Source organism: Muscardinus avellanarius, assembly GCF_963383645.1.
Source record: "Muscardinus avellanarius genome assembly, chromosome: 2".
Classification (NCBI taxonomy): Eukaryota; Metazoa; Chordata; class Mammalia; order Rodentia; family Gliridae; genus Muscardinus; species Muscardinus avellanarius.
The window spans coordinates 28,243,026-28,268,198 of record NC_137787.1 but is presented as its reverse complement, the minus strand read 5'-3'; the positions used below and the strand labels follow the sequence as shown (position 1 = coordinate 28,268,198).

General features: G+C 37.4%; 1 protein-coding gene across 1 annotated transcript in view; it reads left to right on the top strand.

The window, feature by feature from the left end:
* Positions 1 to 25,173, top strand: part of CPS1 (carbamoyl-phosphate synthase 1) — a gene marked incomplete at both ends in the record, with an annotated part of 122,675 nt that overhangs the window by 63,742 nt on the left and 33,760 nt on the right. Inside the window, 4 exons of the mRNA XM_080689150.1 lie at positions 18,187 to 18,328; positions 20,054 to 20,119; positions 20,576 to 20,643; positions 22,833 to 23,010. Of these exons, the coding sequence (XP_080545276.1) occupies positions 18,187 to 18,328; positions 20,054 to 20,119; positions 20,576 to 20,643; positions 22,833 to 23,010 (454 nt within the window). The remainder of the gene's footprint in view (positions 1 to 18,186; positions 18,329 to 20,053; positions 20,120 to 20,575; positions 20,644 to 22,832; positions 23,011 to 25,173) is intronic.

Below are 25,173 nucleotides of genomic sequence, written 5' to 3'. Positions count from 1 at the left end.
GGCCCCTGCACCGGTCTAACCCCTTGGCAGGATTCCAATCCCAGCCTTGGAGGCCCCAGCACCAGCCTAGCCTCACGGCAGGCTCCAATGCCGGCCTCGTTGGCCCCAGCACCGGCCTAACCCCTCGGCAGGTTCCGTTCCCGGGTTAGGAGGCCCCAGCACTGGCCATGTCTCAAGGCAGGCTCCAATGCTGGCCTCGCCTCACAGCAGGCTCTGATGCTGGCCTTGCTGGCCCCAGCACCGGTCTAGCCCTTCGGCAGGTTGTTATCCTGGCCTCAGAAGCCCCAGTACCGGCCTTGCCTCAAGGAAGGCTCCAATGCCGGCCTCGCTGGCCCCAGCACCGGCCTAACCCCTCGACAGGCTCTTATCCCGGCCTCGGATGTCCCAGTACTGGCCTTGCCTCAAGGCAGGCTCCAATTCCGGCCTCGGAGGCCTCAGCACTGGCCTTGCCTCACAGCAGGTTCCAATGCCAGCCTTGCTGGCCACAGCATCGGCCTCACCCCTCGGCAGGTCCAATCCCGGGCTCGGAGGCCCCAGTACCGGCCTTGCCTCATGGCAGGCTCCGTTGCCGGCCTCGCTGGCCCCAGCACCAGCCTAACCCCTCGGCAGGCTCTTATCCTGGCCTCGGAGGCCCCAGTGCCGGCCTTGCCTCATGGCAGGCTCCGATGCCGGCCTCACTGGCCCCAGCACCGGCCTAACCCCTCGGCAGGCTCCGATCCTGGCCTTGGAGGCCCCAGCACTGGTCATGCCTCACGGCAGGCTCCGATGCCGGCCTCGCTGGCCCCAGCACCGGCCTAACCCCTCGGCAGGCTCTTATCCTGGCCTCGGAGGCCCCAGTACCGGCCTTGCCTCACGGCAGGCTCTGATGCCGGCCTCACTGGCCCCAGCACCGGCCTAACCCCTCGGCAGGCTCCGACACCCGGCTTCGGAGACCCCAGCACTGGTCATGCCTCACGGCAGGCTCCGATGCCGGCCTCGCTGGCCCCAGCACTGGCCTAACCCCTCGGCAGGCTCTTATCCTGGCCTCGGAGGCCCCAGTACCGGCCTTGCCTCAAGGCAGGCTCCGATGCCAGCCTCGCTGGCCCCAGCACCGGCCTAACCCTTGGCAGGCTCCGATCCCGGCCTTGGAGGCCCCAGCACTGGTCATGCCTCACGGCAGGCTCCGATGCCGGCCTCGCTGGCCCCAGCACCGGCCTAACCCCTCGGCAGGCGCTTATCCTGGCCTCGGAGGCCCCAGTACCGGCCTTGCCTCACTTTTTTTCTGTTTTTAATGGGCAGACTGTTCACTGGGGCACATTGCGCTTATAACAGCATTGATATTTTTTAAACATGTGTCTTTGATCAGAGGAGCATTTATTACCAAGTTAAGGACAGTATGATTCTCTTTAGCCTCTCCCCTTTAAGAGGTCTAAAATTTGCACTTATTGGAAAGAACAGGCATAGGGATATATTTGGAGGAAAAAATTTTGAGTGAAAATTATCCTCAAAAGATTTGAGAAAATATAGAAAATTTAATTAAAATGTTATGAAGGATCATGGAAGATCTGAAAGCAACTACAACACATAATTGTGTTGCTCTATTTACCTAATCAAGATGTGCACAAACCGGGTGATAATGCCACCTGCTTTCTTTTTGAGCAAAATACGGCTCTTTATCTCTTCAATAATTACCCATGTCAAATGCTTGATTTTGAATACTTTGGATTTTCTATCTGACAAAGATGAAACTAGCTCTTTAGTTGCCTATAAATCATTCTTTCTAGAGATCACATAAAATGGACAGTAGAGAGCAAATAAGTTAGGAACTGAGCCTATACATCTGTCTTAGAATTTTGCTGACTGAAGGTTTCCTTTCTTGGTTTATGATATCAGCAGAACTTCCACGCTGAATTATAGCCTGTTCTACTGTTCATTTCAGGCAATTGGTTCCAGATGCCTATGAAACCACTCCAATTAAACCACATGAGGGTGCTAGCAACTTACAGGATGCCAAATGTAGCGGCAGGAGAGACTCAGGGTGGAAAATAGCAGATGTTATTGTGATTTAAATTTCCACTTGATATACATTCTGATTTTTGGACAAATTTAATGATTTAATTGAATAGTTTTTGTTACAGTCAGAAGGTGGATTGAGATTCTAACTAAGCAGAAATAAGCGTACACTGAGAGTAAGAAAGGGCCTTGGAGGATTAGAACGACTCATTGCTATAGAGCACTTGTAACGTCTCTCTCACTTCCACATCCCATTGCATTTATTTTCTGATAATTTGACATTTTCCATCTCTATTTTCTGGCATAGATATATTGGCAAATAAAGGTACTTTCTCTTGTTCATAACGATCTCTATTAAAAGCATGTTTTATAGAGCTTTAGTAATTTAAAAGACTCTAAGAAGCATTTATATTCTGCGTAAGTTTGTTTTGATCAAAGGAGGTTAAAATGCCTATTATATAGCAAAAGCTAAAGAAAACTTAGAATGAAAATCAACAGAGGATCCATGGCATCAGTAAATCTCGAATCTGGATTTATTATCTGAGAGATAATTTCCTCTTTAATTTTGTTTTTGGAGTGTCACTGTCAAGGCTAGTTTGGAGGTGGCTGCAGGAGGTAGCTATTTATTTGATGTGTGTTGAGCAGACCTTCAAATTTTCCTACCTCAACATATCTCTGGTGCCACTGTTGCCAATTCCCTTTGCATTTTCCCCATGCATCCTGGAGGAAAAAGGCAATAGAAATTCCATTTGGGAGAAGAGGGGAAATTTAGAGTGAGGATAAGAATAAAATCCTAGACATGGGTTAAGTTTCCTCCTTGTGACACATTGAGTGAGTGCACTATGGAGCCCGGTAGTACAGCCTGTAGTCCTTCCCACTGTGGAATCATGGGCACAATACCTCCCTTTCTACTTTCTCCCATATTATTCTTGCTAACATTTAATTGATAGTTTTTTGTTACATTTAAGTGAGTATAAAGTATAAAGGGTTCCTGGTACATGGTGAGTGCCCAAAGTTTTTCTTCTTTCCACAAAAACCAAAACCTTGCTTGTTATTAGAAAGGGTATTTTATGATTTAAAAAATGTACAGTTAATGACTAATTTTTAAGAGTCATGGTTTATATTAGCTTACATATTTTGCAATGCATCATTTCTTAATTTTCTTCATGACCCATTGCTACTTACTTTAATACCAGGCATATTTTGAAGGACACAATGATAGGTAGTGATATAAACACCATTCTTATACAATGATCAGTGGTGCTCCATTATGCTAATGAACCCAAGTTCTCCCTTCACAGTTGTTAGTGATGATAAAGTATCTTCAGTTTGATTCTTAACATAGAGGATGAGAATATCACTAAAATTGATGGTCAGTCTGTGACTCATATCTACACATAATCATCTGAAATGAAGTCTAGAATTTGACTCCCAAATGCAATATACTCACATGTTTAGAAAATATGTAAATGTCCATGGACGAGGATGAGGAAAACAAACCAATTATTATAACAGGGTAGACATTATGGAAATAACTGACAAGTTTTCCATGCCTGTGAAAAAGTAGAAGTTATAATGAAATAATCCTTTCTTCGAAGGATGGAGATAAACTTACATCATGAAGTTCTAACCTTCTTTAGGCTTGTGAGTTAAGGTAGATAGGTGTTAAAATAATCAGCTCAACATCTTGGTTCTGAATGCTTACACCCTTCAGGACTCAGTTTATAGTCCCTGCACCATGAGTGCAGTAACGGCAATCCTTTCAAGAATTCCAGAGCAGTATCCACTCTTACCGACTTAGTTGATAATCATTGTCTAGACAGCTTCAGGAAGAAAAATTCTCCTCATTTGACTTCACGGATTTTTTCCCCTTTTCCTCTTAACTTGTTTATTGTTGCCCAAGGGCATTCTAGAAAAGTTGGCTATCCTAGGAAATTTTCCAAATTTATAAGCTGCTACAGTAGCTTTAATCAACCCAGGGTGATTACATTTACACTGGGCTTCTTAGGATTTGAGAAGTTCCTTTTTATTCAATGTGATGTGAGTTGTATCACGCAGGATTCCAGTGAATTTCATGCATACACATTGGAATTTAGATGATTAATGGTTAACAAAGATCCATTAATGTTACCAGATCACCCGGCAAGGAGTTTGAGAAACGCAATTTTAGTGGACTAAAATATGTGCATAAGCTTCATCTGTTAGCCTTCACCACTGAACTATCCAAACACTGATCTGTGCAAATTTCCCACACTCACTCATCCTACCACCCCTGATTTTTATATTTTATTGTCCTTCTGTATAGCATTTTCATAAATAAAAAAGAAAAACATACATATTTTAGATTATTTAAAATTACAAAAATCTCACTCATTGTCTTGTTCTCCATTAGTACATAGATTCAATTTTAGTCATGAGAGAAAATCTAAAGGAAGGAAAATAAAGGAGATGCCAATAACATTAATGAAATAAAAGCACCAAATGTCTTCATCAACTGGATTCTCTGGATAGTTCCTATTCTCTATAGTAACAAAAGAATGGATTTAGAACTCTGTTCATATAGAAACTTCAATTTTGATTCACTCCAACAGTTCTGAATGTCTTCCAAGTGTAGTATAACAATCACTAATTTTTTGGATTATGTATCAGGCTCTGCTTTAAGCACATTGTCTTATTTAATACCTACCAAAACATTAAGTCAGTAGTAATTTCCTAGTTTTGTGATAGTAAGCTGATGGGCTGAGAAATTCAGCAGTTTCCTCCATATCACACTCTAGTTAAGGGCAGAATTGAGATCAAACATGAGCAGGACTCCAAGGCTAGAATATTTGATATTTAACCTCTCATATATTTTTATTTTTGGTGGTACTGGGGTTCCTGGAAACCCTTCTACCTCTGGGCTACACTCTCAGGCCTATTTTATACTTTTTTTATTTGGAAACAGGGTCTCTTAAGCCAGCAAGGCTGGCTTCGAACCTGCGCAATCCTCCTGTTTCTGCCTCCCAAGCGTGGGGATTACAAGCGTGTGCCACCGCACCCAGCTAACCCCTACTATTTGATATGTTAAGTATACAAGTATTTATGTGCATAAATACACACAGAAAAACATATGTATTTAGGAATATGGAAAACCGAATTACATAACATCTGGAGGAAAATAGACAACATACAATAGATATTTTCACTATAGTAACAACAGCCAATAGTGGAGTGATAGTCCTATCACTGTATCACCAGAACATTATTAATTAATAGACAAGCACAGGTACAAGGATTGCTCAGTTGGACTGTTAGTATAAAATAGGAAATCCTCTGCAATAGGGCATGCTTGTTAGCAGGAACTCTTTCAGGACTTTATACTTCAAATCTTTTTATTTATGATATTAATTTGGCTAAGCAAATTTACATTGAAAGATGATTATACTTAAAACAACATGACCAGCCCCTCCCAAAAAAGAAAGTGAGAGCACTAATTGCAGACTCCAAACATTGGCTTAATCCTCTGCCTATTACTCTAAAATTATTTTATTTTCTTATTTTTGGCTTTGGGAATCTTTAGCTACTTTTGATTGACATTTTAAACTCAAAAAATGTTATTTTACCTGCCTAACTTGTAGAGTTTTGCTCATTTTTTTTCTAGATGTTTTCAGAAATTTATTAAAATTGAAGCTATGTCTTCTATCATCCAATGAGTTTTGCTCATTTTTAATGGCTAAAATGAAGCTGCATTAAATTTTGCATCCTCTCTTCCACTGATTAGCTAAAAGACAGCAAGCTTCTGCATGCTAAATTACCAAATGGAAGGTTTTCCATCCACCATTATGTGATTTTTCTTTGTTTTTTTTTTTCATTCCATTCATTTTGGGTAATATTCCTGGAAGGTCCATTTTTCTTTCTGTTTTTATGCACAATGTTGTTATTTATGTTAGTATTTTTGTAGATGTGACTACTTTGAAAGAATGTTTTTAGTCATTTTATATGTTCAAAAGTAGGGTATGTAACCAATGAGATGCAGATTATATCATGCAGTTTTGGGAGCTAAGATTTGGATTCCTCTATTAATTGTTGACATAATAAATGGGTTTATAGTTTCATGTGCAAATTATACAGAGATTGCTTTTATCTAATATCTTTCAGGCTTCTTGTAGTTTTTGTGATAAATGAGTCCTGCCGATATTAATATTTCCCTTTCCCTTCATTGCCACTTACTTTTTCTGTCAATGTAGTAAAGAAGACTAAAATGCTGTTTTGAAAATCCGTTTTCCTTCTGAACATTGCTATGTTCAGTGTGATAAACTATGCCCATTGCTGGGTGCTGAAAAATCATAGGCATGCCTATTGCTTAGGAAAACAATCTAGGCCAAACCTGGTGAGTTCCACTTGGGCATTCAAGTGCTAAATTGAGCTCAGTAAAGTTGGCCATTTCCCTGCAGCCACAAACTTCTGGCAGATGTAATAATGCAGGTGTCACCTTAGCTGGAACACTCCCTTTGAGCGTCCTCTCCTATACGTGGTAGTTCCTATCGACTTTTTATTTAACTTGCTCATGAAGCATGGCAAAATCAGACAAGAACGTTTTGTGCTTATATCCAGTTGAAGTTTCCAGGAGAAAATTGTCACCTAAGCAATGTTAGAACTTACATATAAGAAAAACAGTGGTCCGTATTTTACTCTTTGGTGATAATTTATAATTTTTAATAGAGAAAACTTCAGCCTTATAGTATGAAATATAGAAATAATTTAGGGAAAGGATATACAGTAATATCACATATTATAATTTTTATGATTCTTTAGCATGACATATGATTATTATGCTGTTTATTGTTTTTGGATGCAGAAATGGGAATGGAGATGCTTGCATATATTAGTGGAGTCCTCTAGTTTGATTTGCAGAAAGTAGTCTTATGTTCCTTCATTTCACTACAAACTCACACTATATTCCGAAGTCTTAGTTTCATTCTAGAAAAAAATACTCTCTTTTTATTTTGGTAGGCAAGCATACAACATACTGAATGCATAATATACTGTATGTGAAGTTCTTATCATTAGAGGAAAACAGTTACAATATACCACCAGTTTATGATTATAGTTCTCATACTTTTAGCCACTTATATCATGAAGTTCTTCAAGAACAATGAAAATAGGGACTTATATACACGTTATTTTTCCTCTATTAATAAAGAAGAGTATTACTATCAGAAATTCTCTACCTCTGTGAACTAACAACAAAAATACATTTTATTTTTAATTTGCTTTTATGTTTCATGTAATAGGAAATTTCATGTGATAGGAAATTTCAGATTATGCCATAGATCTGATAACAATCATTACTTTTTTTTTTTTTTGGTGGTACTGGGGATGGAATGCTTCTACCTCCCGGCTACACTCCCAGACTTATTTTTATAATTTTTATTTGGAAACAGGTCTCCTAAGCCAGCAAGGCTGGCTTTGAACCTGCGCGATACTCCTGTTTCTGCCTCCCAAGTGTGGGGATTACAAGCATGCGCCTCCACGCCCAGCTCAATCATTAATTTTTAACCAATGATTTATTGAATTAGATATGACAAAATTTTATATTACATATTTGATGTTCTGAGAGAGTTTATTTTTAAGTACTGTTTTTATAGTTTTGAAAAATAAATTGTGAGTTGCTGAAAGTGTGAAAGAGTACTTATATTCTAATATGGTCAAGATGTATGCTTCACTTAAAAGGTTTTGAGAAAGCCGGGCGTGGTGGCCCACGCTTGTAATCCCCGCCCTTGGGAGGCGGAGACAGGAGGATCGCACAGGTTCAAAGCCGGCTGTGCTGGCTTTAGAGACCCTCTTTCCAAATAAAAAACATAAAATAGGTCTGGGAGTGTAGCCCAGAGATAGAATGGTTTCCAGGAACCCCAGTACCACCACCACCGCAAAAAAAAAAAAAAAAAAACGGTTTTGAGAGTGATACTCAGATTATTAAAAATGAGTATTATCTATTTTCTCTGTTTAATTCTGACATAATTTATAGTTACAAAAATCTTAGTTGATTTAAAGGAGCATATACTCAGAATGTATATGTATATATCAATTAATAGACAATAATTACAGATTATTTCTATGTCAGCTTGATAGGTTATGTATGCAGCCTTTTTCTTCATTAGGACTAGTAGACCATATGACATTTTTCTATTTAATAAATATTTATGAGGTACCTGCTATGTGCTAGGTTCATGTCATTTGTTGATTAACTATTGTTGGTCATTAGCCTGCCTTCATTGGGTTTATAATCTGCATTAGTAGCTATATATAGATCCATTAATGGGCACACGAGAAGCAGAAACAGGAATTTGCAAAAGTTTGGCAGAGAATAAAAACAAAAGCTCTAAGATTTTTGCACATGTATCTAATGTAAGCTGATTCTGAGAGTACCTAGAAGATAAGTATCCCTCCCCCATGTCTTATGGCAGAAATGACAATTCACAACGGTTAAGTAAACGCTTCTGGGTTTCATAGGCAGTGCATGTTGAAGGCAGGACTTGAGTTAGGCACTTTCTAACTACAAGCACTGTGTTCTTTCCACCAAATTTTAAAATCATTATATTTGGAGAAAGAGTAGAAACTAGGTTTGGAAAAACTAAATATATAGTGAGGAAACAGTAAATAAATGTCACTTAGAAAGTGACAAATTGTATTTGCTCTTTTCTTGTTTCCTTTATGCCATGCTTTATAAAACTAAGAATCTTACTATAAAACAACGAGATGATTTAAGGACAGAAAATAAAATGCATGTTATTTACTTTGCTTATTGTTTATGAGAGTTGAAGTCATTAGGCTTCCCTTTATTTTTCTGAAATTATTATATATATACTAGTATTATCTCCTAATTAAACTGCAAATTCCTTTAGGAGAAATGCCAAATAACATATCTTAATATAATTTTACTATAAGTCTTTTTTGATAAGAAATTTTGTTGATTTATATAAGTATAGAGCTCACCAGCCCAAGATATAGCAGTAATTCTGAAATATGATAAAAGTGGTTTCCAATTCTTTATTTATAGCACATCTTCTTGGTAACTGGGGTAAAGAAAGAATTCAAAAATATTTGTTTGACAATATGTCAACTAAAGAAAGACAAAAATATCATTGGCAGAAAGTGAAAATCATACTCTCTCAGTCATAGTAAAGGTGGGAAAATTATGGTGGAGGAAAATGCGTTGATTCTTCATTGCTCCAAAGGACCCACAAAAGTATTAATTGGAGAATATATTGTCTAAGGTATAAACTAATTTTCTGTTGGAAAACACTGTAAATCAGCATCTCTAAGTTTTAATTTTAAGTGGTTATACATCAGCTAATTATCTAGGAAGGCTCTGAATAAACTGTTTTCTAATGAAAGAGAATTTATCTAATTGTTTTGTATTGTTAAACAGAGCACAAACATGTAAGCATTAATATATGCATAGGTTCATTATAAAATCTCTGTTGCTTATTGAGAACAAGCTGGTATTTTATATACTTTTTCTGAGGAAAATTCATACTTTCAAATTTATGAATTCTCTAAATTATTTTCATGAGAAATGTTCCTAAATAGTTCCAGTTGTAGTGAAGAGTATGATTTAGTGAGCCAGAAAAAGCTAAGGCAAAAAACATGAGGTATTCATAATATAGACAGCTTTATTTCTCTAATGATCTTAAAGTGAATTTCTATTATAATACATGTAGAAAATTTCACTGCTCTATTTTTATGGATGGTGAAACTGAGTCACACCAAGGTGTGTGTCATACTTTCTGTCACTCCTGTCAGAGGAGAGCAGGGAATCAAGCTCAGGGCTTCTGCCTTCGGTTCTAGTCACTAACCCTTTTAAAAAGCTTCTTTTTAGAGACATGACTTTTAAATCAGACAGCTGGAGATCAGTTCCTCCTTAGCTGTCAAGTTGTGAGCTGCATGTTTTCCTGCCTGAATTGTTGACCCCACTTAGAGCAAAAGCATTGAGAGGAATGTGCCCTTTTCTGGAGCTCTTGTGGGAAAAGCGTGGGGAACCTGGTAGGGAGAAATCCCGCAGGTCATCTTTGGGAGATGTAAACAGAAATTTCAAGGCTATGGAGACCCAAGATAGGACACGCTTCTAAAATTTTGCTTTATTTACAATAAGTTCTGGATATACATTCACATATGTGTACATGCATGTTTTTCCTTTACTTAAAGTGCTCATGTCCTGTCTTTCCTATGTATGTTGGTGTGAGAAAAACAAATGAGTGTAGAATAGGAATTAAATTTAGGCAAAATAGGCTGCCAGGGCTATAATTATGGAAACTAGAAAGTCAGTCACTGATCCCCAGGATTTTTTTCACTCGCCTGTTAAGACCCAAGATGCCTTTATGGGAACATAAAGTCTCAGCATCTAACCGGAAGATGAAATGCAGGATTTACCCCCCAGGAGCATGGGCAGTGGCCCCGCCACCTCATTATGTAGTAAATGCCTGAGCACCAGAAGATCAATTTTGATTTACAGGTAATAAAATGAATGGTGCACTCATGGTGCAGGAATACCATGTAGGAGAAGAAAGAGACAGAGAGCAGAGGTGCTGGGCTAAATTTGGGTGACTTGTCAGATTTGTTCTGCTAAGCTCCTCTTCCTCCTTCTTTTCTTCCTCTCTCTCTGTCCTCCCTCTTGGACCCTTTCTATCCTTTTATTTTCCTCAAACATTTGCAATCATGGAGCAGTTATCACCTGTGTGGCCTTTGTGCTAAGCGCTTTACATGTCTGGCCTTTCATCCAGATCTAACTCAACATAGTTGGAGCCTAACTCTAGGCTTTGACCAGTTTCTAGAAGTCAAAGTTATACAGTTGTTGTGTGGGACAACATAGGCCATGTTTGGAAAAGTACTTTGTGGAGACATGACTTGATTTAAACAAAGATGATAGGCTTTAAAACATTCAAGTGAATTTGTTAGTGAAATAAGAGATTGTAACATATCAGAGAATGCCATTTGCCCATTATTTGATTTTGTGTTCACAGAACATAATTATATTATCTTCAATAATATTATGAGTGGCCTTAGAAGATTGAAAGTAATATCACAACAGCTTTGGATTACTAAAATCGTTAAAGATTTATAAAACATGGAATATATAGCTGGGGATGCAGTTCAGAGTTAGAACATTTGTCTAGTATGGGCAGGGCCCTAGCTTCAGTCATTAGCACCACAGAAAAGAATGAATATAGAATTCAGGAAATTAAAGATTTCTTACTTTAAAATACCTATAGTATCAATTTCTCATAAATTTTGTTTTTTGATTTTGATCTTGTTGCTGTTGTTAGTAACCTTTAAGTATGCCATATCTTGAAAGCCAGTACTTGTAAATATAACACTGATGATGTTACCTGGACCTAGATCCTCCCACAGAACATTCATGATGTCATGCTTTCACACAAACATTGGTGAAGGTATTGTTTGTCCTGTATATGACATATAAAGATCAAGGCTGTGTAGACACCAACCATGGTGCTCACAAAAATTAAGAGAAATTAGTAGTATTTACCCCACTGTGTAGGTTCTTATCCTTTACATTTATAAGCACTCCTGATGTTTTTGAAAATTGTCTTTTACAACAAGGTGTGGTCTCACCTGTAATCCCAGTACTTTTGGGAAGTTAAGATAGGAGGATTCTAAGTTTGAAGACAGCTTCAGCAACATTTTGAGATTCTCAGCAACCTAGTGAGACCCTGTTTCAAAAACAAAAAGTAAAAAAAGGGCTGGGGGTGTAGCTCAGCATAGAATGCCCCTGGATTCAATACCTACTACCACCCACTTCACAAAAGTATTTTGCATTACTTGTAAGGAAATAAGCAACACCGCATCTCATAGAAAGAAAAGACAAGAAGACAGCTTCTTAACTGATAGCAATTGTGACTCTGTCATGATCTTTAACCTCTAAAATGCCAAAAATAATCAATGAAGCCCTGCAGTATTTGAGGAAGCAGTAGGTGACGGGTATGAGGCAGAGAATATCCATCTTACTCGGGCTTCTTACTAAAGTAGGCATTGTTACTGAGCATCAAATCTGGTGATTTTTGAGTCTCTGCCTTGTGGTAGATTTTTCTTGTTGTTGTTGTAAAAAGAGCATAATAATAAAATTGCAAGTCCACCCCATAATTGTAGGCCAAGTGGAGTGCTCATTTTCACATTAGAGCTTGTGCAATCTGGAGGGAAATTTGTTTAGTATTACTTGTGAGTTGGTGGATCAGATAAAAGCCAGTCAAGTGGAAGAGAGACTGTGAAGTGTGCGGCTCCCCTGGTAATTGCCATGCTGCAGGCATTCCTCCAGTCCCTTAATAGATTTCCCCAGATCCTCGGCACCAGGTGAAAATTTCCTCATTAAGGGGAATTTATTCCATTGCCTTTTATCATTTATTATTGAAGGCTAAGTGTGAGTGTAGGAAGTTTCAGAGATGACAGGATAGATTTTTAAACATCAACAACAACAAAATCTATATTGGAAGAGGGGGTGGAGACAGACAGACAACACACACACACACACACACACACACACACACACAGAATACACATCTGACTTGTATTGAAGCTGAGCCATGCCATCTAGCCATTAAGATTATGGCAGTGTGTAAAAGTCTGATTGTCTAATTTTAAGATGTTTTTATTCCTCTAAAATTTCACACTAGTTTTGTGCTGCTAAGTAGAGAAAAATGAAAGATTATGAAAAGATCCACATCACAGTCATTTGGTTTATCTGTGTTTTATTGCTTAGTTTTTGTTAGACAGTGATGAAAATCTAACCTTTGAAGAGTTTGCCCTTGAACTCTGAACGCAAAAAAAGCTGGTAGAAGGGAAAAAATGTGTATGTAACATATTTTTAGAGGATACAGTTCTGAACTATGGATTTCATGTGTGTATGCTTAAAAGAGTAAAAATAAACAAAATACTAGTACACGCAAATGCATATCAAATGACAGAAGGATAACCTATTATATGTATTTAAACACTGTGTATTTTAGTGCAATATGCTCCATTCAACTGATCATATTTCTAGCTTGGGATAATGCTCCCTTGATTTACAATATAATAGAGCATTCCCTATTGAGGCTTCAAAAAAGCAGTTTTGACTTACAAACCCAGCATTTATATAGTTTTTAAGTAATCATTCTGAGTCTGTTCCAAATTAAGGCTTTTACTTTCCTTTGGAAAAATAAAAGATTTATAGTCCTGTTCCTAAAATAAGGTTTTGCCTAACTTGACTAAAACCAAAAAACCAAAATAACAATAGCAGTAAAAAGAACCCTTTTTTGTGGCTGTTCTTAGCAGATGAGAAGATGGGTAGCCCTACAAGGGCAGATAAAGAGGAGGAATATGTGTCTGCATCTGCAGATGGTGAAATGAGCTGTATGTTCTCTTAAGATTATTCATCTTGCATTTGACTCTGAAGCGGTTTAACCTTATCTAAATCACTGGCCCAAAGCTAATGAATCGTGTCTTCAAACTGTCTCTTCTTTTATTTTATTATAATGGGACAGAAAATAAAATTTTCTATCAGAGCAAGTTGGGAATAAAGTCAATTTTCTTCTTTGTGTCATGGCATGCCAGCCACCCTTGTGTTATACAGAAGCAGAGGAGAGAACACGTGAGAGAAATAGTCAGCTTGCTTGGAGTTGGGGACACCCTGCAGAATCAGGCAACACTCTAAATTTGTATAGTAATTGCTATGGTGGGTCAGGATCAGCCTCCATTTCCCAATGAAGAAGATTACAGAGCACTTTATGCTAGTTCATGAATATATCTAAAGAGCAGAAATTAATAACCAGAGAGACCATGAATGAAATGGTATCAAAATACATCACTTTGAACTTTGTACAAGTACACCTATCCAATATTTGCATGAATATTAGGCAGATGAACATGAATCTACTAATATATCATTCTGATTTAATAGATTCTAGTTTCCAGGACATTTAAAAATATCATGTAGTGTTATTGATCTAGTTATTTTAAAACTGGGCAAAGTTAAAGCAGGATTTGGTTCACCAAGAAAATTTTCTAAGAGTCAGTCACTGAGCTTAAAATAATGCACTGTGCGGGTCTGTTTTAAATTCTCACTTGCTGTAGTTTGAGGGGTGCCTGTGAAGAGATATTTTCATCCCAGTTCTGAAGTATCATTCATCATCATTATTTTGTGTTATTATTGCTCTTCTCAGTCAACCCCTTTAAATAATGAAAGCTCCGTGGGATCAGTGTTCTATGGAGAAGCGGTAACTCAGTAACAACTGAGTTTTCTTAGTAACAGATACTTCTTTTCTCTTTTTTTTTTGCCACCAAAGCTCAGCAAAATATTAATTCACTTCACTTTTTTATGCACAAGGATAGTGGTTTCTCTCCCTTTTTAAAAAATCCATCCATCCGTCTGTCTGTCCGTCCGTCTGTCTATTCATCCATCCTTCCTTTCTTCTCTATCATTTCTCTGCTGGCTACAAGCCAAAGTTTTATTTTTTGGGTAGAGGAGGAAGGTAAGTCTTTGCTAGAGATATTTAAATATCCAGTGTATTGAACTCTTGTGGTAAAAAAGAATAAGAAGAATTTTATATGTTCCAGTAATAGAAAAGACTGCATTCAGAATATGGACAAAACAAATGCCAAATTCATTGCATTCCTAATAGAAATGTATGGAATTGAAATGCTTTTAAAAAACTATTTATTTAATACCATTATAATTTTAATTTGAAGCAACATAACAACCTTTAAGGAACTGATTGGTATTTCAAATAATAAGGAATAAAAATAACTCAATTAGTACCCAAACAAAACAAGACAGAAACAAATTCAATAAAACCCCACAACAATGAAAAAATAGAAAAGTAGGATGAAAAAAGCTGAAGAAATATACATGACTTTTGCTTATGCTTATATTTGGTTAGAAGAACTTGTGTTTAAGTGCTGTTAGACACAGTCACAGGTGTGATAATTCTTCTGAAAGTATACTGCTGCTTCTATTTTGGGGGGAGTTACTGGAGAGTGAACCCAGGGGCATTCTACCTCTGAGATACACCCTTAGCCCTATTTTATTACTTTTATTTTAAAAGGAGATCTCACTAAATTGCTGAGGGCCTCATTAAGTTTCTGGGGCTGGCCTTGAACCTGCCATCTTTCTATCTCAGCTTCTCAGGTACTGGGATTATTGGCATGCACCACCATGCCCAGCTAAAAGTGTGCTTCTTTAGTGTGTTTGCACTAGTATTTTTGAGAAATAGGGTTTTAGTCATTTAAATTAAGTGGTTGACTATACAGTAACATGATATAGGTTTTGCCATAGATTGTTTTTTCATCTATAAAGAAATGTTGTTTTAAAGATTTATTTATTCTTTGCTTGTCTCTTATTCATTGTTATCTAATAGTGATGGACAAGTATTTTAGCAAATAACTAGAAATATCTGAATTTGTTCAGTGTTACATGCATACTACTTTCCTATGTAACCCTAACCTCATTCCTATGGTTTTAATAATAGATTATAGACCACAGAGAAAACATATGGGTTTTCCCCCCATGTAAGCAAATATTAATATCAGTTTGCAAAATTCACAATTAGAGATTTTTTAAAAACTCTCATCCAAAGTTCTAACTTACTGTTATTCTAAGTCCCATGTGCTGTCTCCTTCCAGCTTGAAGCTGAATAATTGAGCAGCTGGTTTGGGAACATAATCTTGGAATGGAAAGTAGACACCTCTATTTCTAAAACAGCAACAACAATAAAATCTTCCTATATATTTTTGAATTTTTTTGGCAAAACTAAGATTCCCTTAAATTTTAGCATTTCAAAGTCCTTCAGAAGCCCAGAAATTGCCTCTGGCATAAAGCATTCCCAGCTCTACCTCTCCGAACCTCAGCTACCGCCCCACCTGTCTGTCTCTCTCACAGTACCGGTTACAGTGTAGACCCGTCAATAGCGATTTGTCTGTCTCCTGATGTACTGTGACCTCCTGGAATGTAAGAATTCAATATTTTATCTCCCCATCATTCATGTAGGTAACACAGCCCTGATAGATAGCCCGTGTTCACCAAGCACGAAAGCACCAGTGAAAGAAAGACGGGACTGTGGCTCCACTGTCTCCTTTCTGTTTCTTGTTCTTTCTTTCCAACTCCAAGTCTGCAGCATATTTCCTGTGTCTCCGTGTCCATCCTTGCCCTCAAATTATTACAAATACAGTTGCCCCTGCCGATGGTCCCTCTGTCAGCTCCTTCATCTCTATAAAGCCGGACTTTCTTTATAGCTCTGTTCTCATACCTCTAATGCCATAGTATTTCTCAAGTACAGCCACTCACACTGTTATCTCCTTTCTTTGACCTCACATTGCACCACATAGCTTATCCCTTCATAAATTGCCTCGAATCACTATCATTTCATTGTTTCAAATATTGTTTCGTATCTTCTCCAGCAACATTGTCCCCCCAGTAAACATTTCTGTGATGAAATATTCTGTAAACTGCACTGTCTGGTACAGTAGCCACGGCTGGTGTGAATGTAGATGTGAATTTTTGGTTTTAAAAATGTTTTAAAGTTTTAATTAATAAGCCTTGATATTTAAATAACCACATCCCAAGTGTCTCTTTTTATTGGAAAACGCAGTTCTAGAGCATGTAGCACAGGGTTTGGTATATGCTATAAGCCAGTAATAACACTTAATTAGATTGTGTTGAAGAATTGGATGGGAGATTGCATTGGGATGCTTATTAAAACCTTAGGAAGGTAGCCGGGCGTGGTGGCGCACGCTTGTAATCCCCGCGCTTGGGAGGCAGAGACAGGAGGATCGCGCAGGTTCGAAGCCAGCCGCATGCACTGGCTTAGGAGACCCTGTTTCCAAATAAAAATGAAAAAATAGGTCTGGGAGTATAGCCCGGAGGTAGAAGGGCTTCCAGGAACCCCAGTACCACCACCAAAAAAAAAACCCCCAAAAAACAAAAAAAACCTTAGGAAGACTAAAACTTAAAACAGGAATGAAAATAATAAATTAAATGCATTGGGAAAAATAAGGCATTGATTTGAGATAGAATGGGATTTAGGGTTAGAAAACGCATATTGAATAGGAGTAGCTGGAAGCATGAAACACACAAATGACTTCTGATACCAGAAAGCCAGGAAATAGCCATGATACTTACCAGCTTGATTCTCCTGTCTCCAGCCTCGGAATATGAATTAATTAAATAAAGAAGATTGAAGATTAGAATGAACAGTTATGCAAGAGATTTAATTCAATTACATTCTGTTAACAAGATTTTGTGAAAATGTTTTATTTAGTACAAGTTAGATGTTCTGATAAGACACAGTTATATCTTAGTTTCATTGTATTGACTATCACACTGTTATAATTGAATTTCATTGTATTGAGTATTGCTTGGAATAGCTGGCCCACAGGTATTTGGCTAGAGAAGTTTTACAGTAAGTATTTTATTCTTCTGTTCTCTAGCCCTTTATGATTTATTTTTCTGCATTCCTTGAAATCTACATACAGGCTGATTTCAATCGCTGCTTTGTCTTTTCTGTCAAATAAAAGACAGTAGAGTTATAATTTCTTTTATTCATTTAATAAATATTTATTGAATGTCATCTGTGGGCCAGATAATGTGCTAGGCTTTGAGAATTGGTTGAGAAATGAAGCAAGTATATTCTTTGCTCTCTTGGAAGTTAACTCTAGAAGGACAAATTTGATCAAGGAATAAATGTTAAGAAGCACTGTGGGCCGGGCACGCTTGTAATCCCAGCATTTGGGAGGCAGAGCCCAGAGGATCGCAGTTCTAGGACAGCCTCAGTTACTTAGTGAGACCCTGTTTCAAACATAAAAGGGACTAAGAAATAGGGCTGGGGGTGTAGCTCAGAGGTATAATGACCCTGGGCTCCATTCCCAGTACTGAAAAGAAGAAGAAGAAGAAGAAGAAGAAGAAGAAGAAGAAGAAGAAGAAGAAGAAGAAGAAGAAGAAGAAGAAGAAGAAGAAGTAGTAGTAGTATTGTGAATCTCAGGTGATGATGGCGTGCTAAGCTGTAGGCTTCTGACTCTGAATTCCATCTCTAGTACCAAAAATAAAACAAAATAACCAAAATATATGAAGACAAGATATAAGGAGGCGTTGTCATTTTTGAAATTGCACAGTTTATTTCTTCTTATGTTTGATCTGAACCTGAATTTCTCTTTCCCATGAAACCCCAGTGACTCCATTAAAGAAGAAACTCTAAGGAAGGCAAAGGAGATTGGGTTCTCAGACAAGCAGATTTCAAAATGCCTAGGACTGACTGAGGCCCAGACAAGGGAGCTGCGGTTAAAGAAAAACATCCACCCTTGGGTTAAACAGGTAAGTGAGTTTTCCTTTCTACCCAGGATTTCTATGGGAAAATGTAGGCACCAACTGAAAAAGTGATTGTCAATAAAAAGAAGAAAGAAGGGTGTGTTTAACAATGATTCTACCTGTCCAGTTGAGGCTCAGGATGTCACCAGTTTTTTTTCCAGCATAGGATTGATTTATGCTTAGAAAAGATGAAGTTAACACTGAAAAGTAAAGATAAGAATGAGTACCAGATTTACATGATCTAAATAAATAAAAAAATGAAAATGATCCTTCTTTACTATTTGACTTATGTCCATATATACATATATACATATACATAAATATACATATATACATATTTATATAAACAAATATATAATATTTATATCATATAATTATATTATATTATGTCCAATATGTTTATTGGACATAATAGAAGGGCTTGAAATACCCTGGCATAGTGGCTGACACTCTTGAAAAGAATGGTTATTTCCTTTGAACTTTATGTATGTATTTTCCTGGGGATTGAACCCAGGGCTTTTTTTCAAAAATTCTATCTTTGAGTTATACCCCCAGTCATTTTTCTATTGTGTTTTGAAACAAAGTTTTCCTAAATGGCCCAGTCTGGCCTTGATGGCACTAACATTTTATAGGGCAAAACTCTAAGTGCTCCATCCTTATGGGCCACCTAGTATTTAATGCAATACTCTGGGTATAATGAATTCATCTACTCATGACAATCACAGATGAATGTTCATAGGTGTGCTTTTTTTTTGTTTCTAATGGAAGGAATGTGTTGGCTTAAACTACCACCAGCTGGTTTTGTCCTTTAAAAATCATTGACTTTTCTGTCTTCAGGGGGTATATGCATACCTTTAGGTTTCAAACTTGATGCTAAATATTTTCCACTCAGCAATTATCTTTCTTCCTTCTCACTTGCCTTCTACAGTCTGCCCGGTTGGCCCCAAATTCTTGCTCACTAAGCTGAGCTACTGGCCTTGGAGAGTGGAATTGATTTACTTTTTCCAAATGGTCAATGAGATCCTAATCTCCTACCTCTTGCCTATGCTTTCTGGTATTTTTGTCAAGCCATTTCTCAAGGTCTTTGGTAACTTAAGTTCTGTTCATTAACTTGCAAACCAAACATGTTCTTCTGGGTAGGCCCTTTCGCTCTGATTCTAAATTTTATACAGAGTTGCTTTAGATAGGTGGTTGGGCAAATCTGATTTTCCTGGTAACTAGAGAACCATCTAACTATTTTCTCATATTCAGGAGAGGACCATGATAGTAAGTCAGTGATACCCTGGGGTATGTGTGGCTATTTATTGTTCCAGTGATATCTAGATCACATTATTTTCCCCCTCATTTTCAGAATTAGAAAGCAATTAGATTATACTTGATTTTTTCTGTCTTTTTTTTTTTTTTTAGTAGTACTGGAGATTAAACCTAGCAGCATTCTACCCTCAAGCTACAGCCAACCCTATTTTTAATTATTTATTTTGAAACAGGGTCTCAGTAAGTTGTGGAGGGCCTCAAAAAGTAGCAGAGGCTGGCCGCAAATCTGTGATCCTCCTGTCTCAGCCTCCCAAATACTGGGATTACAAGCATGCACCACCATGCCCAGCTTTTCCTGTCTTTGCATTTGACAGTAGTAGGCATTAAAGAAATATGAATGAACATGAAAGACTCCATTGTCATGAAAAATTATAATAGGAGTAAAGTCCTTAAAAACTGCTTCATTTTCTCTTGCAGATTGATACTCTCGCTGCAGAATACCCATCAGTTACAAACTACCTGTATGTTACCTACAATGGTCAGGTAAGAGCTGCCTAAGTGTCGTATGCGGAAAACTCTTGATTTAATAGATGGCCCACTTTAGGGAATGCATAGTTTTTCACCTTTGAATACTCGGAGATCTTTGTAATAAATATGTGGGCCATCCGTGGTGATGTGTTTCAGTAGTCACTCTGTTAAAAACTGCCTTCAGATAATGAAGCCAAGTAAGTGAAGAGATGGCAAGGAGAGCACTTACATGAGCCTAGGACTGTGCTGTGTGCTCGTGACTTGCTGACGAATATTGAGATAAGTCTACTTTTTACAAATAAGTAGAGCATATAACACTTTAGACTTATGGTCTCTCAGAAACTAATGAAGAACGCATGTGAACAAGAGGAAGAAGGAGAAAGAAGCATTTAAAGTCAGGCCAGATAACTTAATTTAACAAAAGAATGTCACAATAATTTCTATATTTTCTGTTGACCCCCCCTTCCCCAGGAGCATGATATCAAATTTGATGAACATGGACTGATGGTGCTGGGCTGCGGTCCCTATCACATTGGTAAGTGATGGCTTATATGTAAATAGGACTTCACAACTTACATAGTGGTCTTACAAATGTTAATCCCATTATTCTAAAAACTATGCAAAATGAATGCTTACATGATAAATGCTTTTCAAATTAGAAAACAGGCTCAAAGAAACAAAACCTTAACTCATTAGCTACTTAGTGGTAGAAGTGGAATTCAAACACATGTCAACTACACCTTTCATTTTACCATGCCACTTCCTTATCACTTTTTTCTTCATTATTGAATAGAGTCTCTCCCTGAGGTCGGAGGCTGGATCCTATTTGGCTATCTCTTTTCTAACTATGATCTCTGACCTAATATCTGACTTCTGTTTACATCAAATGCAGAGTTTGTCTCATTGATAGGCAGAGAATTGTACAATCTGATGAAAACATACCCACTAGAGGTGACAACATTCTTCCCCTAGTCAATTACAATCAGATGCTTAATAACCATTCATGATCTTTTATGATCGCAAGGTGTATGTTAAATGGACAGGATATTAACCAACAAGTGCATTCATCTTTATTCCCTAAAAGGCATTCTAGTAATTAAATGGTAACATGATTTAAATGCACATAGATTCACTCTGCTTTTTTTTTTTGTACTAGAGATTGAATACAGGGACATTATATATCTAAGCTCCAATCCTCAACCCTGTTTTTATTTTTTTATTTGAAAACAGTCTTGTTAGGTTGCTAAGAGTCTTGCTTAATTGCTAAGGCTGGCTTTAAACCTAATCCTCTGTCTCAGCCTTCCAAGTAGGAGTGCACCAACACACCCAGTTCATTCTACTCTTTAAGCATAGTTTTAGTTTTTGCCAGTAAGTGTCTCAGGTTACACTAGCTTACCAATCTTTGGCCAAATCTTGATAGAAGCCAACACTTTTATTTTATTTTTTTACCACATCAGTTATTATCATAGTCCATTTCTACTGCTCTAACAAAATACCTGAGCCTGGGTATTTATGCAGAACAAAATTTTATTTTCCAGAATTCTAGAGAATGGAAAGTCCAAGATCAAGGGACCAGCAGTTCAGTGATCTGGTGATAGTTGTTCTCTTCTTGAAGTTCATATCTGAACCTTATATCCATGGGAGGAGAGAGATGCTGTGTCCTCAGTGGCAGAAGACAGGGCACAAAGGAACCAAACATGCTCCTGAGCCTTTTATGATGTTATTAATCTATCCATGAGGGCCCTACCTAAACACCTCTTGAGAAGCCTCACTTCCCAACACCATTGCATTAGGAATTACATTTCTAATACCCAAATCTGAATGTTGACTCAGCCCATAGCAGTTATGGGTGAATGGTTTAAATACCTTCACTAACAACTCTTCACCTCTATGGACCTTTTTTCCTTGTTTACAAATTTTACTTAATTTGTGAAAGAATTCTGCATTATTTTAGAGTCCAGGGGAGATTCTCAGAGCTGATAATCAAGTACATACTTGATAGTGAGAATTAACATTGCTATTAACATGGTCACCATATTTTGACAAGACGTTTTAGGAGACAGTATTCTCATCCAGAGAATGAGTATGAGGCCCAGGACTTTCAGTCCTCTGGCATCCCAGTAGAGGTGATGGTGGAGGCATTCGGCCGTTATTATACTTCAAGTCACTTCATAGAATGTCACTCACTCTGTATGGAGTGGCCTTGCTTGTCTTAAAAAAATAGAACTTTCTACCCAGTCAAGATAGGTCAAGGTACAGGGCACCTCATGAATTACTGGGATTAGTCCTCAAATAGTGGGCAAAGTGGAAAGCCTGAAACACAAATTCAGATGTATCCATCACTGGCTTAACTGTTTTTGTGTATTGAGGTCAAGGTGCTCACTGTGAATTTCATTTCAGTACATGAGGATTATTGGTACCATTAAAATGCTCTCCCATTAACATTAAGGTTCTCAATGCTTCAAATATGGAGATTACCAATTAAAGCACTTAGGGTGTAAAACAAGCCAGCAGTTCATTATTCTTTAATTAGTTCTTGCTTTTTCCACTATGAGTACAGTGTACCTCAGAGATCTGAAATTTATATTTTGGAACTTTAAACATTAAATACAAAGACCTTGGCTTCCGCAGCCTGGGCCAACTAGTGATATATTTTCCTGCTTCTCTTCATGTGGTAACTTCATACTTTTCTTACCCCTTTTTTCATTCTCGTGGTCTCTGCAGGCAGCAGTGTGGAATTTGATTGGTGTGCTGTCTCCAGTATCCGCACACTGCGTCAACTAGGCAAGAAGACCGTGGTGGTGAATTGCAATCCAGAAACTGTGAGCACTGACTTTGATGAGTGTGACAAACTGTACTTTGAAGAGCTGTCTTTGGAGAGAATCCTCGACATCTACCATCAGGAGGTAAAAAAAAAAAGAAAAGAAAGAGAAAAATATATTCAGTGTATGCTGAACATATATATATATATATATATATATATATATATATATATATGTATATATGTATCTGTATTCATGTATGTAGATTTATTTTGTAATTCCCCTTAGGAGAAAGAGCTGCCAGTGTCTTCCATTGCCTCATTTTTAAGTAAAACTCTAAAAAGAAATCACTCCAGTCTTATATTCTTGAGGGCTTAGCAGAGTGATTATTTTAATATAAAATTTCCTTTTTCTTTCTAAGCATTCCAGCTACTTGGTAGCATGTACCAGATACATATTGACTAACATGATGGCTTCTCCTAAATATTTTGTAGGATATTTAATGGCTCATCTAGACACATCATAAACAGCCTCTTTGTAGTTCATGTGATATGGCTTAATCATGAACAGTTCCCAGAGCAGAGAGGTCTGTTGTTCACCGAGGTCCAGTTAATGCCCTGTTCCATCTGATGAAGTTGTTGGTCTTCAATTGAATATTTAATATCAACAAGTTCATTCTGAATGATTTTGCTCTTTTATGGCCTTCTCTTATAGTAACCTCTCTATTCCCATGCCAATATGATTGAGTGTATCTTCACTGTACATCCATATGAGTGTAGGTTTCTGTAAGCCTACAGAATAAGCAGTTATCTTACAATTAAAAAGATAGCTACTGGAAAAAAAATTTTAAGTGATGTTCAGTAGTTATACCTTGAGGTCATTATTATTAATTCCTTACTACAGAGAATCAAACCATGTGTGAAACATGGTCACTTAAAAACAATGTTCTAAATTATAACCATAACAATTTAAATCTAGTTTTGACATAAATCTTATTGATTTGTGTAGTTTATTTAAATTCTCTGTGTTTCATCCTTTTCTTTTTCTTTCTTTTTTATTAATGCATCATATGACTGTAAAAGTGTGCTACATGCAGGTAAACTATGAAGGAAATATATAATTTATGGTTGAAGTAACACTTCACAGTGTGAAGTATATGTTAGAAGAATGTGATGATTTTATTCTTATAAAGGAAAACAGACAAATTTTGGGTGTATGTTTAATCATAGGCCTCTGTTCATTGTGGCCTATTAATCATAGTACAGTATAATTAAGTTAATCTATTACATAGAATATATGCCTTTTAGTCCTGTCTTTGACATTGATTTTCTAATGACTCATTAATATTCATTTTGAAAAGCTAGGTAGTTATGAAAACAAATACACTCTATACAGTTTTTTAGGATCTTTTAAATGTAAAGTTCAGGAAGATAGTAATAAAATAAGACCCCTATATTCATGACATTAACAATAAAACTGGGATTCATCATACAAATATGTGAAAAATCAAATACTTGTTTTAAAATATTAAAAAGCATTACAAGCAATAGCAGCAGACATTTTGCACCTAATGATTTCCTTGTGAAATCATTTAAGGAAAGATGAAAAGCTTCTATGATTGCTTTTGGATGTAGTTACACGTGACTATTAATGAGATTCTTTGACTAAAATTGAAGTCAGTATCCTAGAAAGAAATAAGTTGGCCATTCTTTGAATATAATTGCTATTAAAAGACAATATGTTATGAGGAAACTTAAAATGGTATGTTGAAGAATGTTAGAACAATATTCCATTGGTATATTCTTTAGACTATCCCATAGGAAATGTTATATGATATATCACATACACACATATGAGTTTGTAGCAGGCTCCATAATGCTGCCCTGTTGTCTGCAGGAGACTGAGATTACCTTTCTGTGACTGCCCCAAGTGATGTCGAAGGCACTTGGGTATTCCACCATAAATCTGTAGGAAATTGGAAGCATGTCTCAGTTTAGTCAGAAAGCACACATCTGAGTCACTTGGGCAGTAAGCTATTCTAGGGGTTTGTAGTTATGTGCCTGACGGAAAGTACAGTGAGTCTCCTGGTCTGGGACTGTTGGTCTAGCTCTGGACCAAGGCTGTTTCTATGGAATCAAGGAAGAGCCTGTAGAGAAAGTGTGAAAGGGAAGTGGGAGAAATACCATGCCAGATTGGTAGAGCTGCTTTGGAAGAGGTCTTCATCACAGGCAGAGGAGGTCACCTCTCCTTCCCACTTGTTCATGGTTTTCAATATAAAATGTCACAGTGATGTGTGCCTTTGACTGA